At 32.9% G+C, this 20,023-nt stretch overlaps 1 protein-coding gene across 1 annotated transcript in view; it reads left to right on the forward strand.

Annotated features, from left to right (window-relative positions):
- Positions 1-20,006, forward strand: part of LOC147070926 (echinoderm microtubule-associated protein-like 2) — a 64,771-nt gene extending 44,765 nt beyond the window's left edge. Inside the window, 12 exon segments of the mRNA XM_085949019.1 lie at positions 2,441-2,651; positions 4,821-5,027; positions 6,080-6,266; positions 7,400-7,608; positions 9,022-9,148; positions 9,255-9,385; positions 10,356-10,477; positions 11,500-11,632; positions 12,255-12,315; positions 12,318-12,341; positions 13,533-13,759; positions 15,942-20,006. Of these exon segments, the coding sequence (XP_085805145.1) occupies positions 2,441-2,651; positions 4,821-5,027; positions 6,080-6,266; positions 7,400-7,608; positions 9,022-9,148; positions 9,255-9,385; positions 10,356-10,477; positions 11,500-11,632; positions 12,255-12,315; positions 12,318-12,341; positions 13,533-13,759; positions 15,942-16,067 (1,765 nt within the window). The 3' untranslated portion in view covers positions 16,068-20,006.
- The last annotated feature ends 17 nt before the right edge of the window (positions 20,007-20,023 follow it).

Raw genomic sequence — 20,023 nt, forward strand, 5'->3', positions numbered from 1 at the left:
TAATGTACAATTCCTTCCTCATTGACCTTTGATCTATTTTCATATTTGATATTATATTATTATGTTTGCTTCAATACAGTTACAAAAAAGAAAGTAAATTATATTACAATGTTTACTATTGTCAATGCTTCTAAAAGCAAGGAGTGCCATTCATTCTCAGCTTGATAAACAAGATAGGTACTATAACTACAGCTGTCTTTATAATATGCCCATAACTCCATTCCAAATTTGGCTCACTTGTCACTTTCTAACAATGAATGTACTTACCCACTGACCAAGTATTGTTTACAGTCACACTCTCACTTTGTGCATGTATAGTTTTATATCTATATGATACAGTAGACTCCCAATTACCAGGGCTAATGGTGGGGAGTGGCGGCACTACATATCGATTGCCCAATCATGAGCCTAACACTACAAGGTTCTAAGTGTTCGTCCTTGAAAAAACAAACACTACAAAGAAGTAGTATTCTAAGCAAGCCTCATTGTTTTTGTTTCTCCAAGGACAAACACTTAGAACCTTGTAGTTCTCCACTCGCGCAATGTCAATATCCCATAAGTGACTTTTTACAAATTGTGCAGGAAGCTAAAAAAACTAAATATTTAATATCCCGTATCTGACTGTTAATAGTTCACACATGCTGTAACTACATAGCATGCCAATAAACCGTTACATAAAAATGGTAAAGCAAAGCACATAACGCCTAATATAATGATAACATCCAATAAAATGTGAGATAATATATATAAAAATAAACATCCAAATTTGTTATATTACTTACTGTTTTACCTTTTACATAATTCGAAAGTGACATTTTGAAGCTGAATTCAACACACGTCATGCTCATGCAACACGCTTGACAGCTTAGAGCCGGGCTATTACAGGTTTATTTCTGCAATGTTCAAATACGAGAAATTACTAAAATGGCTGTATCATTTTTGTTGAAATAACTACTGATATGGGAATTTCGCAGTCGATGGGCAGTATTTTTGGTGTTTTTAGTACATCAAAAAGTCATTTTCGTCATATAGCTCAGATACAGGGTATTGACATTAGACCATCGATATTATTATTAGTACATTTCTAAAGCAGATAATTATTTTAACATGTTTAATACTCATTATTTATTAAGAAAATCGGTGATATATGTGATTATAAATATTTTTTTCTTATTAACGCTCCAAGCCTTCATCGATGTTTGTCCAAATTCGCTTCCCTCAAATTTTGGACGCTTAAGGTCTCGACATTAACCTTCTATTTGTACAAGGTCAATTAGGTCTTCGCTTGTCTACCTACTGGCTTCACAAATGTTAGTTTCTTTATCATGAGTGATTCATCTATGTTGTATACACAGCCTAAGGCGGTCCGGTTTGATGTTTGCAGAAAGTAATATTCCAGTTTTATTAGATTCAATTAGAGCATTAATTAAATTTGATATGGATTGGTATCACACATCTGATATTAACACTGCCATTATTATTAGATATGATTTGATACTTAAAAGTATCTACCATAATTTTATTTATATAGTTTCATCTATTTTTCCCTCATATTCCGGTGGTTTTATTCTGTATTTTTTAAGTATTTTATTTAGACAGTACTCGAAATGGAAAATTTTATGAACCGGAGCGCTCGATAATTTTACGAAAATGTTTACATAGATAAATATATAAATAAGTACATAGTTTTCTTATTTTATGAGTATTTAACATACATAATTTTGAAAACACTTCTGAAAAAATGTATTAAGTATAAAAGTATAAATTATAACCAATTGAAAAAATCTTTATAAAAATAAGTGTGTTAAATTATTTGTTATATGGCTTATCTACCTCAGACAGTATTAAATATTTTTCCACAAGACGGAGCAATACTTTTGGGAATATTATGAACCGGAACGGCGCTCCGGTCATTCTGAGCCCTGTATTTGGAGATGAATTTGATCCCGATCTTATACGGCCATCTATTTTCCATAAATCTCACGGTGAACTGTGATACCGTTATCTGCATACGTATAAATTTCTGGACACGAGGCAATCCATTTCTATGGATTGTAGATTGTGTTGACTCCTATACAAAGCGGACAGCATTGTTAATTGAAATTATTTTAGGATTAATTTGACGTCAACAGTTTTTATAATAATTTAATGAAGTAGAAAATAGAGTTAAACTATTTTTCATTTAGAAGATCGGATCTAATAATAATAAACAGATTTTTACTTGCATTATATTATTTATAAAGAACCACTTACTGACCATATTATAATATATTATATTGTTATTGTTACTCCCATGTATTGTCTACTGGCCATAGAATTGCATTAAATTTAGTTGTAAGGCATTGAAAATTTGTGTTTACAAAAGCAAATAAGCCAAACATAATGGTATTGTCATAAATTGCTGTTAACATAATTGACGTGAGAACTGTTTTTTTTTCAGAGGCCGGGATTGCAGAAACAACCTCTACCTCCTGCCGACCGGCGAGTTGGTCTACTTTGTGGCCTCCGTAGTCGTTCTATTCAATGTGGATGAACAATGCCAGAGGCATTATTTGGGTCACACAGATGACGTCAAATGCCTCGCGATACATCCCAACAAGCTCATTGTGGCCACTGGGCAGGTCGCTGGCCACGACAGGGTCGATGCCAGGGTGAGCATAATTACTTAGTAATTTATTAAACTATGTTTCTCAAATCTTATATTATAATTAGATATTTTCCAAAAATGAAACTGCGAAATGTGCATAAATCTTCTGCAGGTTCCAATTTTAAAATCGATGATAGACAAACCAAATAAATGAAAATTGTGTTGCTGTCATTCGCATTAGGCACTGAAGAAATGGTAGTTATTAATTAAATTATATGTTTATAATATATTATAAATTGCGGTAGCTTTTAAAATAACGGGGAACTGTGTGCAAAGCATGGAAAAGATTGATTGGAAGGTTTCATAAAACTTGTTGAGGTAAAAATGATAATACGATTGGGTACCTACCAACTGTACAAGGTGACTTTCTTCTTTCGACCATGTCCGATCCTGATAGGATCATATGGGCCTCCACAGAATAGAGGTTTGTATGGACAGATTTTGTTTTTTACGAGAAATGTATGTCAGCCACTTACTCAACCTATTAGGTCCATACCCTGACACACACAAATTGAAAAACAATATGTGTACTTGCCAGACCCAGGATTCGAACCTGGGACCCACGGCTTTATAGTCGAACGCTTAAGCCGCGCGGCCACTGTGGGCGTATGACTGTGGTGATATGCGGTGACTTTAGCCAATCTTTTCTATTGTTTTACACGAATCACGTTACTAAATTAAAAATGCCAGCAAAAAAGTTCCTAATAATTAACAAGAATTTAGATATTTTTTCGCACATCTTTGGATGGGCTTTGTACCTAGTAATAAATAAATTAATAACATAAATGACACAATGTTACTTGAACTTATCTCCAATTAATACGGTAAACTAACCTAACCTAACAGGCATCGTAGCTAGGGTTGCCAACTATATTTAAAACAATACTGTGACATGAATTCTACTTACCGAACTATTTAAAACTGGGCTCTCCATGGTATTGTGACCGGTTGACACTAATAATAGATCAATTGAAATGTTGGAATTTTTCTCTTTAGCCCAAGTTTCTGTGAAACACCCTTACAACAGCTTGATTACATTTGAAATGTTTTCTTAAGCAGGCATTACACATTCAATTCATCAATCCATAAATCTGGATCCTGATCATGGATTAAACTAGCTCGATCGCGATCCAGTTTGAACATGTAATGCCTGCATTAGGCTACGTATTTTATATCATTTTATGGTATTGTACATTCTGCAACTTATTAGTCTCATTGTACCCTTATAATTTTAAAAGCGTGATTGTTTTTATAATAACTATAATTACTGTGTAGATAAGTACTCAAATGTTTTTAAAAATAGGAAAAATTTTCTATTATGACCAAAATTGACTGATCATAACACATTAATCTCAATTACACAGCTGTAATTATTTGGCGTTAATTACATAAAACAATAATTTGGCTGTTCTTAGAAAATTTGTCCCTCAATTACATAATTATTATCTCTGTATGTCATAGAATAAATGGATGGTATGTACCCCGGTAATACTTAGATTAAAATCAATTAAATATAGATCATGTTAATGAACATGTTTGGTGGAGTATTTTTGCACTATAGCACGTTTACATACGCGTGGATTTACTGCTGACAGTACGAATTGTCGCAACCATAACAAAAAATGCAAATGTATACACTTATTGTCTTGCAAGTTGCAACACTGCATGATTTTTGAATTTCCACACGATAATTAGATATGTACATGCACTGTAGAGCGTGATTGTAGTAACCCTCGCAACAAATATACAAAATACACCTCATAGCAAACTAAACATGCAAGCAACAACAGCAAACGCAGTAATCACCGCGCAAATAAAATTTGTAAATCTATGCACTTGCACAGGCGCTATTAAGTATTATTTGATAAAACGACCTTATTTACAGAATTTTGAAAACAGTTATGTAGAAGTTACAGTTACATATTTAACTCTCATGTCGATTTACTACACTTGTATTGATTTAATCGTCAGCACGCCGATTGAATCAAAAGACCTGCAAGATCTATACTTCTTTATGCATATTATCAATGAATATTATTGATTTTAATTATGTTATGGTAATTTTAATATTGTTTTGGTGCTTTGTTGAAAGTGGCTAAGCCAGGTGCGTAGGTTACAATAATATTCTTAAATAAATAAAATGATTATATTATTGTTTTCATGTTGCTTACAGCCCCACATTCGCGTGTGGAACTCGGTGTCACTGGCAACTCTTGCAATCATTGGCGCTAGTGAAATGGAAAGAGGAGTATCTTGCATCTCCTTCTCACGTGCCGATGGTGGAACTCTGCTCTGTGCCGTCGATGAAGGAACCGAACACACCATTTCAGTTTGGGAATGGCAAAGAGGCGAGCGGGGAAGCAAAATAACTGAAACCAAGGTAAATAGACATTTGTTTAAGATATTACTTAACACAATCACTGCTGACCTGCTAATTAATATTTAATTACCACATTTAAATATCATGTTAATTATGTCTAATGGCCAGTCGCGCAACCGAGTCAATCACGGTGTCAGCACCACTAAATGAGTTTAATTTCGATTTTACCTTTTCTATGCCGCAAGGTAATTACTATGGCGGTACCTGGCAGGCTATAATATTTTTTTTCGGCACTTATGTCATATATTGCTGTAAGCAATTGCTGGCTAAAATTCACTTGTTTATTTTTAATCAATGTGAGTATTTGAATCCGGAACATCGACCATCGAAATACCTGCACATAGTACTTAAGCATTTTTATCCATTTTTGAACAGAAATGGTAATGAGTTTGGACTATAACTAAACGAATTTGTATGAACTTTTGTATTACAACACCTTATGGTTTATATTCTAAAAGTAGTTATTTAGTGTGCCTGGATTGGTGAAAACTAATACCTATTCTACTCTGCCCTGCTAAGTAAAAAGACAGTGTTTTTGATTTTAGTGAAATGAGAACCCAAGTTTTAAACCACCTTTTCTCTTATATTATGTAAAATTATTGGATTGTTTTTACATAATTTCTAAGTAGATAGTTCTCACTTCACTAAAACCAAAAACACTGTTTTTTTTTTATTTAGCGGGGCAGTATTCCGTTTTTAACATTTTTAGTTATGTACATATTACCTGTGTATGTATGTGATGTTATCGAAGATTGGTCATCTAAATATTGTAAATAATGATGGTCCATTATATAAAAAAAATCCTTTACGCTCGTAGTGCTAATTCAAAGTGTTCTCATCTCATCCCTGGCGAATGAATAAAAACTCAAAAAAATTGTTTGCTCTAAAAATGAATCTATAATGCGAAATGACCATTTGAATCATTAGCCGTAGTAGCATTATATTAAGGCACTGTCTCCTTAGAAAAGGGTTTAGTATAAATCTAGTTGTTATTTGAAATTGTAATTTTATTATAAATATTAAATACTAATATTATATTATTTATTTTTTAGTGCTCAATAGATACAGTGATTGGTGCGGAGTTTCACCCACTCGATAGAAATCAAATCGTGACTTGCGGAAAGAATCACGTAGCTTTCTGGTCACTCGATCAGGGCGGCACGCTCTACAAAAGAATGGGAATATTCGACAACAGAGACAAACCAAAATATGTCACCTGCCTGGCCTTCAACCACAACGGTAAATATAGTTCTTTTATTAATATCTACCACACATTTAAATATTTAGGGGCGTTCATTATAATATTAAATAATGAGTACATTGGAAGGACTCCATGCATATTGGAACTTGTCATATATTATTGGTCATGCATGTACAGTTTCAGTTCACCTTGATTTTATTTTTATATAGACACATAATCCGCTGTAAACTCGAAATACCTAAATTATTGACTTACCAACTTTTGGTAGCAACCCCACGAATGTCAAATATTTACAATTATTCATAAACTTGTCATTGGTTATTTTGATTTCTTAAAGTTACTAGGAAAGGATAATTTTATAGAAATATACAATGTCTTATAGACCAGCGCCCGGCAACCTATGCCACATTCTATACCTATGTCACAATCCTTTCGCGTGCCACCTAGTGGCACACGAAAGGATTTTTGGTGGCACTCCTCGAAAATGACGGTTTATTAAAATTTCCGGTACTTTAATAACTGTACCTTAATATTATGTGATGATACACTTTTGAACACGAGTATGTTGATTTAGAGTTAATCGAATTAAACAATTCTGAATTTTAAAAATTAAACTTCAAAACTGCCAGAGATGATATTATGAAAAACGAAGACAATTATCTTGACATGATAATCAAAACGTGGAATGAACTCCCAGACAGATTTCATTGTATGAAAAAAGTCACACTCACTATTAAGTGTTTTCGGTACAACCTACTACTGCCAGCAAACATTCTCAGTAATGAAAAAATATATTATAAACCCGTAAACTGAAGAAAATTCGGAAATGTGCATAAAATTAAAAACTTCAAACTATGAACCAAATATTGAGGTGTTAGCGTCCAAAATCGAACCTCAAGGGAGTCACTAATGTTTAAATATTGTAATTTTTATGATGTTTTTATGTAGCGTGTATTATTGGAGTCAAATACAACAAAATTGTCTTACAATAGATTTATTAGTTTTATGTCAGTGGCACGCTGAGTGTCCAGTACTTTGAATTACCTGTTTTGTGACACGCCAATGCATTTGGGTTGCAAACCGCTGTTATAGACCAATACCTAAGAAATAATAATACAACTTGTCTTTAAAAATATGTATGTACTTACGTCATATTATTATTGAATTTCAGGTGACGTCATTTCGGGAGATTCAAACGGAAACATAATCGTTTGGGGCCGAGGTACGAATACAATAACTAAATTCATTAGAGGAGTCCACACAGGAAGTATATTCTCCATCTGCGTGTTGAAAGACGGCTCTGTCATCTCGGGCGGAGGCAAAGACAACAGAATTGTCCAATTAGATGCCGATCTAACGCCAACCGGGATGGAAGGATCTGTGAGTGTTATCATTTGATATTTCATGGACTGGTGGTGGAATTAAGCAAGGGTATTTTTATACCAACAAGAAGTTAAGTATGATAAAATGAAATAGATGGAGGTTATCTACTATTTGTTATAATATACAATTTGAAATTAAGGGGGCCAAAAATTATTAACCATCAACTACAGCGAGGTTATTCTAACATATCACTTAACATCCATTTCTTTTTATATTTATACCACGATGGCCGCGCGGCTTAAGCATCGTGGGTCCCAGGTTCGAATCCTGGGTCTGACAAGTACACGTATTGATTTCCAATTTGTGTATGAGTCAGATTATGGACCTAATAGGTTGAGCAAATGGCTAACATCCATTTCTCGTAAAAACAAAATCTGTTAATACAGACCTCCACTCTTTGTAGGCCCATATGATCCTATTAGGATCGGACATGATCGAATTGAATTACTTGACAACGAGGTTATTCTAAAATATCACTTAACATCCAGAGCTACATGTATAAATATATAACTTTATGTATTCAGGCAGTTAATTATTATAATAAGTTAACCAAACGTCAAAAAGTGCTATCTTATAACAGCTCCTCTCTCGGCTGTATTGACTTAAAAACTGAGAAAATAAAGTTGTTTTTTTGCGTCTCCTGAAAATTTGTGGTTTTTGAAATACGCGGTTGTAGAAAATTACCGACGTTATGAAACTGTCATTAGTTAGACGTGTTCCCATTGATAATACACTAATGTAGTATTCCTTTAAAGAATGTCTAAGATGTCGTCAGCCAGCTCTTTTTCATTCTGATTCTGTCACATTGTAATAATTGAGGCGTCTAATAACAAAAAGCGACAAGTCCACAATTCAATATTTTCGGGAAACAACGTTTTTATGTTTCTAGCTTCAATTATTTGTTTTAACGTGAGATTTTTTTCCCCGTTGTATTCCATATCGCAATTAGAATCAAATGGCAATTTGTTTCAGCCGATAAACTCTTAAATGTAATAAATATAGGCAAAATAAAATTGGACTTAGCGCTACTTGTACTTCATTTTTTAATTTATCCCGCATAAGGCACATATTTGCGTGGCACTGTCATAAGTTTAACAGATGCTACAGCATGGGAGACGCCCTTTTCAATATTGAACGTTCCCTTATTGGTGGACTTAAACACGCGCGAAATCAACCAGGCTTTAAATAATATGAAAAACGGACTTGGCGATAATTGTAATAAAACGAGACTTAAAATATTTTTTTTCGTAGGGTTATGTCGCGTTTTGAATTTATAAATCAATACATATTGTGTAAAATTTTACAAAGAACACGTGCGTATTTTTTTCTCGATTTTGACCAAATGTGGACTCATCGCTTTTTGGAATTAGACGCCTCAATTATACTTACTTTCATTTTCTATGGTTTCAGATTGAAGGCCATTTCGGTGGAATTAGGGTATTAGCAGAGGGTCGTGGATCTCAAATTCTGATAGGAACAACAAAGAACTGCATTTTACAAGGAGATCTCGTTCTTGGATTCTCTCCCGCAGTTTTAGGTAAGATATTTTTCACTACATTTACAATAAAGCAGCCAATAATGAAGATTATACCAAATACATATGTCATGTTGTACTTGTTTATAGAAGTGATTATATTTGACAGGTCATCTGGATGAACTATGGGGACTAGCTTGTCATCCTTCCCTCCCTCAATTTGTGACGGCCGGCTGGGACAGCCTGTTGCAAATGTGGGATGCTCTTTCTCATTCTACCGTCTGGAGTAAAGATATTGGGGTAAACAATTTCATTCATATTTTTAATAAATTTGGAATTGAATAAAAAACTAACCTTATAATAATGTTGCATTAAACTGATTCAAAAAGCAAATAAACAATATTCATCTGTATTATAACACACTAACGACGTGGATCTTGGCTGCCCACTGAAAAAGTTTCTACAATAGATTTTTTACTAGAAACGATTGTTAGACATTTGCTCAACTTTAGCCAAATGCCGTGCCCATGCCCTCCACATCTTGAAGCGGGCCCTCAGTCTAGAAGCTTTGGTAGGCCCCCCTACCTATCGCTAGGGTTAAAGGCAGTGTGACGATCTACAGTTGTGTATTCCAAATAGTGTTCGAAGTAAAATTTTGGATATTTTATATTGATTTTTTGTATTTTAATACACCCACTTGAAATATGGAGTTGTCGAATATCGACAAACAATAATCAAAAATTGCATCGCATAACCACATATTTTTTAAACGTTAGTATGCTTGAAGTAAAATAGCGCTGCAGGCGACATTTTTTTACTCTCAGTGCAATTTTGTGTTTATCTCACTTGGCTGGTTGATCCACCATGCCGGGCCCCCCTTAAGCCCGGGCCTCCAGGCTAGAGCCCTGTCAGCCCTCCCCTTGTGGGGGCCATGGCCGTGACCCACAGTTTCAAAAGTGGACTTTCTGCCTGTCATCCATGGTGGGTGCATTAATCATTAGTTTGCTTTCAAACTGTACATAAATGCATTGATTCAATGAGCAAATATTTCTCTCAGTAACTTCAACGGTCTCTCCCTACAAAACAAAGTAATGAGCATGCTCTTCATATTATACAGTAAAATTTGTCTTCAGCAATATTCCATGCCACATAAATACCATTAAACAGCGTTCAAAGATCATTAATATGTGCTTTAAGTAATATTGTTTATAGATAATGTGTAAGAGAACATTAGATAATGAATGTCAATTTATTATTTTTTATTTTACAGGAGCGAGCGCAGAGTTGTGCATTTTCTAAAGATGGCACAGTGGTCGCTGTCGGCTGTTTAACTGGAAAGTGGATGGTATTTGACTCCGTCACAAGAGAATTAGTTGCCCAAAATACTGACGGGTCAGTTGTTTTCTTTTAGAAAAAAATCATTCAAAGATCTATGCGAATTTGTACGCTTGTGCACAATATTCAAACATGACCATCTCTCGTTTATGAAGTACGTCCATTACTATATAGCAGGCATATCCAACGTGTCGATCAAGGGATGGATTTTGGTTGATCGCACTGAATCTATGGTAGAAACTGAGTTGTAAAAATGTTAACAAAGTGTGCACACTCAGTTGTATTATAATTTCATTGCGATTTTGAAGGGGAAGCATTAAGCATTCCTAATTTTATTTCCTTAACCAGCTTACGTAACCGGCACTCAACACTTACATTTAACAAATCGCTTGATAGGTATTGCATCACTTACCATCTGTCACAAGAGTGAGAGAAGGAGAATATGTAAATCCCCACTCTGTAAACTGAGGCGTAGCTTAACCTTACTGTCGTGCAATAAGCTCTTTGTACAGTATAGGAATAGTTTGACAATGAGTGCAATAGGGGTACCGAAAAGAAGACCAAAACTTCAGAAAATGAGTATTTCTTTGTGTTAGTGAATAACCTGTTGTTCAATTTGCAATGTCTCAGTGGACTCAGCCAAATAATATAATACGTTATAAGTACATATGTCTGCCATCTAATATATAGATACAAAGCGTGCAGACAAAATTTATTAAAAATTTAAATTTTCGCAGCATGGTATGATAGATGCATGTTGGATATATTGCGCCGGGATTGCAATTAAAATGAGCGGTTGAGACAGTAAACTGGTGGTGATGTTCTCCCATCATCCAATGGTATCCAAGAGATTCTGAAACATCCAAAGACAACCAAGAATTAGCAGAATTCATACAATACCTAATCAGGTTTGGTGTAACACGTTGAAAAGAATGGCGCAGAGATGGAGAAAACTGCATTAAATGGAAATAACAAAAAAAATATATGTGGAAACAAGGCTCTGTAGGCTTTCCGAAATTTCACTCTAAAGAGTATTGTCTTATTCAATATCTATATAATATAAACATATTTTATTGCAGTGCGGAGCCCATACAATGCATCAAGTTTTCTCCGAATGGAAATTACGTAGCATTTGGATCCCGTGATAACTTCATCTATGTTTACCAGCTGGATGAAGAATGCAGAAGATACAGCCGTATCGGGAAATGCATGGTTAGTATTTTATATCTTTGCAGATAACTACATATTATACGTTTTATAATAACGAAGTCAATATTATAATCTCATTGCATTAACTTGATCACCAGTAATCACTTAGGTACCCGATTTGATTATGTATAATAGAATATTCATTTCTTGATTAATACTGTTTATGATAATGAAATTTTTTTATAATATCTGTTTTATGTTGTGCATTATTTGTTTTAACTTTTTGCTTTCAAAAGGGAACAGAAAAGAAAAGGAGAATGGTAATTAACACATTTAATATATTAATTTACACTTTAAACAAGACAGATATTAATAATTTATACAACAGAATCAATAGTTTATACATATGTTTTATACCTGTGTTAATTTTGTCACTAAAATATTTTTACTTCATCTATTATGATTTTTTAACAATGTCATGTCAGTAAAACAAAAGCTTTCGAAGAAAATTCCATTTTATTCAAATCATTCTTTCTGTAGTTATTCCTGCTAACATCTCAATGTGGGGAATAAATTTATTAAAGACTCCTCTACTTAGAGGAGGGTACACAAGTGACTTTTAATCTTATCTGTCAATATTGTCTGCGTTCGTGCTGTCAAAATAACTGTTTTCTTTATTTTCCAGGGTCATTCAAGTTATATTAATCACATTGATTGGTCTGCTGACAGTCAATTTTTGAGAAGTAACTCGGAGATTATGAACTGTTATATTGTAAGTACTAATTTATTAAATGCATAGGTAGTCATAAAAAATGGATATTACACATAAAGACCGACAACACTATAACTTGAGGTGCGGCAATTAAAAAAAAACTACCTAGTAATAGCTGACAATACATTGCGACACTGGCCCCAAGCCTGGAGGCTTCTACCTACCAGAGGCACCTAGCGGAAAAATACGAAGCTTGCAATTTGAGGCATTTTTTTGATAATTTACATTTATTTCAACTGTATTAATTAATAAATATGTATCTGAAAACGTTGAAAAATATTTTTTATTTTAAGTCAAAGATATACCTACTTACAATTTTGTAAAAAAATGTGAATTTGTTACATATTTATGTACACTTTCAATTTCTCCTCCTACAGATTTTTGACTAATTCATAGTTTTAATATTTTTTATATTTATTTTAAAAAATATCGATTTTTATAAAAATATAAATGTGTATAACTTGAATTCCTTTTTATTTATATCAAATCGAGCTTAAATGTTGGGGACCATACCTAAATAAGATTGAAATTGTAAATTATCAAAAAAATGTCTCAAATTGCCAGCTTTGTATTTTTCTGCTAGGTGCCTCTGGTAGAAGCCTCTCCTTAAGTTATAGTTGTCGGTTTTACATTACCTTAATTTATTAATCCCTTAATTTGTACTACAAAGTCTAATACAGAGTATTAAGTGGCATTGCTCCGTTTGGTATACATTTGTACTAAGTAAAGCATATGGGTTTCCAGAGAGGTTATATGTATTAAGAAACTTTTTATGGGTAATAGTTGTTAGCAATTCGCCCAACCCATTGGATCTTTGCTCTGGATCAATCGTGTATTGAAGAATAAAAAGTAATTTTTGCCAGATGTGGAATTCAAACACACACCCATGGCCTCAAAAGCGTGCTGTGCTCTCTATCAACTACTCTACTGTGCAGCACAATAAGAAAAATGACATTATAAAATTATAAATGTAAGGATATGGAAACATAGTAGATAATAAGAAAGAAGTATTTGTATGGTATAATTGTAATCAATTGTCATGGAAAACTTAGGATTGTTATATTATTTGGATTGATAATCAAATTGATCATTGAAGACACTGATGTGTCGCTTGCTTTCCTTCACCATCAAGTAACAAAACTGTGTAAGCAGCTTTATTCTATACTTACTTTTTTTTAACTGTTTCTCCAGGGAACCCGTCCACCTGCCGCCAAATAACTACCCCGTCCACGTTGAAGGACATAGAATGGGACACAAATACTTGCACTCTCACATTCCAAACGGTAGGCATCTGGCCTGAGAATGCCGATGGCACCGACATCAACTCGTGCGAGTCCACGCATGACGGCAAGCTTATGTGCACGGGAGACGACTTCGGAAAAGTCAAACTGTTTGCGTACCCTGTCACGCAGCCTAAGGTAACTTTTACATAAATTATTATGCAGTATTCTAATAATTACGAAGGCTTTTACAGATCACATCACAGACAGTGTGGTGTACAAATACCTCGATTTTTGCTACAGTCACTATCGGTTTTTGTGTTTTAATAAATCAAGGAATATGAATTACCTTAATTACTAACCGATGTCCGGCTCTCGCCAATATTTTAGTTATAACGTCTACTTGAACTTGCTAACAATTTTTAATAAACCATTTCTTTTATTCAACGAATAATTCACAAGATTTGAGAATTAACATTCCATAATATATTGAACATACATAACTTAAACTTAATAATGCAATTGGATAAGCATTTCATGTCGGACCTACTAGTTCGCAATTAGATAAGAGGCTCGTAGCATAATTGGTTAAAGCATATTGGCGCGATACCAGTCGATATACAGGTTCAAATCCCATCGAGCATCGTATTTTTATCAAATGTAATGTTTTCAAGTTATGTATGTTCAATATATAGAATGATACATTCTCAAATCTTTTGAATTATTTGTTGAATAAAAGAAATGAGTCGTATAATTCCTATATACGATAAGTCCACTTTGATAAAATGTTGGCAAACTAAATATTTTCATTTAAAACTACTTCTTCTTATGAAAACCTATGATTGAATTTATATTATGGTGGTGTGTTGTTTTTATACAAATATTCACAATAAAATTAATCATTTTCGTAGCAGTAAAGGAGAAATTGACAAAACAGTGATGGATTTATCGGCATTTGGAACTAACTGTCAAATTTATCGTATTTAGGAACCCAGTAGGTGTGACTTATCGGTCTTTGTTTCTCAACGCTAACGATAAGTGGTTGACAAGTATAGGGTAAATAAAAAACAATCATTATTTCAATAAATACAAAAATAATTTGTTAGAATGATTTCATTCATTGGTGATCTGAGAATTTTCGTCAGTAAAATAAAAATCGTATTTTTTTTTAATTTATTTGTAATCATAAAACATTACAACGAATCGAACATAAGTTTTGTCATCTCTTCATCTAATAGACATATGATTAGTAAAATAAAATCAAAAAAATATAACATGGTTAGGTAACTTAAAAAGATTTTTTAGGTAAGTGATAGTATAAAAAGATACACAAATGTAATTATCGTCTTCGCTCCTAAGCAGAGCATATGAACCTCCACAGAGTGAAGGTTATATTAAGAGACCCTTTTTTTCGAGGAATGGTTGTTAGCCATTCGCCCAACCAAGGATCAAGCATACATTGAAAAAATAACATGCACTTTTACACAATGTACCAATTATGTATAATGTTGACACTTTTTTACTATCAAAAATGTAATCACAATATTTTTTTTTTAAATAAACGTATTCCGAGTAATTTTTAACAGAAAAAAATGTTATAAAAGAATCTTATTAAAAAACCATTATTTGAAACGAGGGAAGTTTACATTCACACAGATTTTATTTTGTGCAGGTAGAACAATTACAAAAAAGTACGGAAATAACTAAAATAAAAACAATTGTTTAATTCGAGAGAAATTCTCAATCACCCAGTATTTGCCAACATTTAATGCAAAATAGTCTTATTTTAAATACCTTTCCCGATGATCCACGTTCTTTTTCCATAATTCCTAATTGATGAATCGTTTCCTTGATGTATTTCCTTCCACTTTAGCAACATTCTGGGTAAGATCAAACATTATTTCGTTGTATTTCTACTAAAAACTTGAGACACTTTTGATAACGCGAACTGCTACAACGGCCATGTTGATTTTAGCAAATGCTCGATGCTAATTGGCTGTCTACAAGGTCGCATGGATTTATCGGCCTTAGGAACCAACCGCACCGTGGATTTATCGCCGATAGGAATTCATCGTGATTTTGAAACTCTCTTTTCATATGAATTTATAGCTTTAAAATTGTGGAGCGCTGGCGGTAGAAAAAAATGTCATCATTATCTCAATTTTGACCAAAAGTGCACTTATATAAGTTAAAATTCATTGTATTCGTTGTCAGTGTGTATTTACCTTTGGGTGAGTGCACATAGTGCCTGAAGATGTTGAAAGGCAAAACCCGGGTCGACTAAAAACAACTCAAACGGAATAGTACAAAACTTAAATCCATTAGAATAAAATAATAATCAAAAAAATGTTAATCTAATTGAAATCTTTTTTTGTTACAGTCATTATGTCATCAGTACGGCGGTCATTCCAGCCACGTTACGAGCGTCACCTTCCTCCACGATGACACAAGACTCATATCCACAGGAGGGATGGACACAAGTGTTATGCAGTGGGCTTTGGTCTAATTTATTCTAGGGAAAACCTCTTTTTGAGAACAATATTTAGGTACAATGATTCAAGTGAATACAAATAAGTGTTAAATTTAACTTAATATTTTGTTTTTCTTTCAGATATGTGAAGTGTTTGATTTTACTTAGATTTTTTTAAGTTAATGCTTGCGAATACGAAGTAAACACTTATTTTTATTTACTTGACCAAACTATTATTATCGTTTGTTACAAATTATTATGGGAAAAAATGAATAACTTGCTTCCCCTAAGTCGAAGAAAGCCATCCATTTTTAATTCTACTTGCTTACTTTAGTCAGTTTGAATAATTGATTTTATTGTCAGAAAGGTATGTTTAATTTGTAAATACTTAAAATAATTCTAGAAATTATTATTATTTTGAAATTTGAATATGGTACAAAATGTTCAAGAAAATATATTATGTATCGAGCTTTATGCAACGATTTTATAAAATAGGAGGGTAGGCAACATTGGTTCCATCATTTACTAAAATTTGTGAACAAAAAATGGCTGGGTTTTGTTAACAAGCTGCAACTGGCCAAAAAACTACATTTTAAACTTTTATACATAAATAAACAACCACACCACAGCCTAATTACTTTTAAAGCCGTAACAGATTTTGTAAAAATTCTTTCTATCCTCTTATTTTCTATAAAGAGTTGGATTTATATGTTTACACATGCACAGTTTTATTGCTGGCAGTACATATTGTCTCAACCATAACAATAAAATGCAAATATAAACACGTATTATCGTGCAAGTTGCAAGACTGTATGCATAGATGAAAACAGCTTCCAAATCCTCCCGCGATATTTGCAACTTGCGCGACATGTGCGTCTGTGCAATAGAATGACAGTGGTGAACCTAGCGGAAAAAATACCAAATACAAATAGCACCACACAATAACAACGCGTCTCGCTTACGCTTGAAGAATGACAGTGGTGAACCTAGCGGAAAAAATACCAAATACAAGTAGCACCACACAATAACAACGCGTCTCGCTTACGCTTGAAGAATGAAATTGGAGACATTAAGCACAGTGTGTAAACAGTTATTGTCGTGATAGTTTAATTTACACACTATTCCTGGCAGTAAATCTATGCATGTGTACAGGCGCTATTATCTTAATCTGCATTATTTAATTGAATACCAATTTAAACATTTTTAATAATCACAATGAAATTTAATTACAATCTTTTAAAAATTCCATAATAATTAAATAGTTATCAAAATTTGTATTGTATTAGTTATATTATAATGAAATTTACTTCAAAAATGATTAGCAAATTACAGATACATATAGGTGTATACATATGTCTTTAGCAATTTGATTCATGTTCATAAAATAGAGCAAAAAATTATAATATTATCGCACCCCCAGTAAAATACTGTAGTAAGTCAAAAATTGGCATTTTGCAGGAGAGCCATTTGAAGTTTCAAATATTCTTTGTAAATACAGGAAAAGTCTGAATGTAAAAATTATTACTCATTTTTATGGAAAAACATGATCTATTTTCAACTGTATTCATCATTTTTCTCTAAAACATATATAAACGGAGATATTTGAATATTTCTGAGTTACGACTGTATTTTATTAGGATATTTGACAATTTTATGTTAAAATTTGAATCAACTCAATACTTTCTATGTAAATTTCCCTACCATCACTCTAATAATTTCAACTAATTTGTTGGGCACTGTAAAGGAAGGTTTTCAAAATATTAAGTTATGGTACAATCTTTAAAGATTTATTGAAAAAAAAAGAAAAATACAATTATTAGTTCAAAACAACAAAAAAATACTTAATTATTTAATTTAATGGGAAAATAATTTTTTTACATACGATTTTTAATTTTTAAACATCACTTGGAAGAGAAGCAAAAAATCATAATAAAATTCACGATGTTTAGCGGTGCAGAGGAAAGCAAATCCTTCTTTTTAATTGTCGTTATTTTTGGCCACTCTTGATATGCTTTGGATATATTGAGACCATCCATTGGTAACGGTTTGCCTATTTGCTGTTGTCGAACATTCAATTTCCTACATTCTTCATGATAAGTGGTTTTAAAAAAAATAATGTATGGATAGTCTCTGTCTACTTTTATAACTTTAATCTTCTGCCACAAAATTTTTTCTCCATTTTCATCCGTGTTGTAATTTTTACCGATTTCATCTGCTAGTTTTTTCATGTTGAGAAAATTATTTGTCGTCATGGGTTTAACTATGTATGGTTGTCCTGTTTTCTTACTTGTTTGTACAATGGTAATCATTTGGCTGGGCACAAATATTGGTCCACTTTTTAGAGCCCTGGTTTTCTGCTGCTCAATTGTAGAATGGACGATATCGCCTTCATTTTGTTTATGCCCGGTGACCAAAAACTTATGAGAGATCGTTGTATTTTTTTGTGAATTCCCGGTGGCATATAAATACATTGCAGCAATGTATTTATTTTTATTCTGCCCGGCACAATTGTCACTGTAAAAAATAAAATGCTCATTGTGGTGATATTTTTTACATGCATTGTAATCGAGTACACAGCTACCAATTTTATTGGATCCTCATGCAGCTTGACTCTCGTCCCACATGTATCAGTTTGCAATATTTTCAGTGATATTATAGACTGTACGATTGTACATTGCCAAACTTTCGTTTATAATAGAAAGTTGACACATTTCCGCAAGGAAGCGGTAAAACAGCCTGAAAATCATATACAGCTACATTAATGACGCTATTTTGGCCATTAGTTCGGGACTCTGCTACGTCTTTGATCTTTTCATCCCTTGCCTCTTTTTTCCAGGTTGATGTGTCTCATATTTTTCTTGAAGTTGTTTTTTTTCATCTGGTGGTGAAGAATTATTGTATAGGTCGCATTCAACGCACAAATCTTTTTTTAGGCTTAAAGAAGCCAATATTAAATTCGTCATTAAATATAGATGCGTATAATAGTGTTCTTTTCCAAATGGCATATTGCTGTCAGCTTGTTGTTTTTTGTATAACCGATACATTTCAGCAATTGTTAATTTACCATCTAAATACAATTTGGACGTCTGTGCACGCAAATAATGTTACTCGATCACTGGGAAAGACTTAATGTGAGCTCTTATATAATTTTTTTAAACATCACTAATTTTTTTGTGATTTTTGTGATGTCTTTGTTCTGGAATTGGCGTTCCGGAAAGAAGATCTCTTGTTTTCCATGCAGTGGAGCAGTACCTTTCACTCACCCCAAATGTGTTGATAAAGTATTTTTTGCATACTTCTTGTATTTTACTTCCATTTAGTTGTTGATAACAAAAATTGTTGCCTCTGCTGCTTCCAGTTTTTTTTTGTTTGAATACTTTAGAACAATAATATCCATGCAATTAGTGAGAAAATTACGCTGTATCTCAAGATTTTCCTGTAGTAACAGAGTTACAACAGTATTTTTTTGAAAAGTATTGTTTTAGTTTTTTAGAAAGCTTCTTGTAAAATACTGTCGTAACTTAGTTACAACACTATTTTATTATCTATTCAACAGTTTTCGGAAAGTAATGTACTGTATTAAGTGCTTTCTCTCCGACACTATTTGAGTTTGAGATACGATAGTATTTTATTAAAATAGCAAAAAAAAATACGAATCCAACCACATCCATAACTCGAAAACGCCCATTTCAGACTTACGACAGTATTTTACTGGGGGTGCGTTATGCAGCTGAATAATTATTTAAATGGTACGCTTATAATCCTTACATACTATGTAGTACATAGCACAATATTCATAATGCAACTGTCCATATATTATATTATTTTAAGTTATTTGATAATGTATACTCATTTATAATGTAATGACATCAAGAATTAATTAATCATTAGAAATATATTTATAAGTTTTATAAAAAAAAATGGATCTGATTTCATACACATTTTTGTTTAAAACCAAATATACATTCATCCATTTTTTTGTGTTTGTTTAT

Source organism: Rhyacophila brunnea, unplaced genomic scaffold (assembly GCF_057557595.1).
Source record: "Rhyacophila brunnea isolate RB1 unplaced genomic scaffold, BYU_Rbru_1.0 scaffold_21, whole genome shotgun sequence".
Lineage (NCBI taxonomy): Eukaryota > Metazoa > Arthropoda > Insecta > Trichoptera > Rhyacophilidae > Rhyacophila > Rhyacophila brunnea.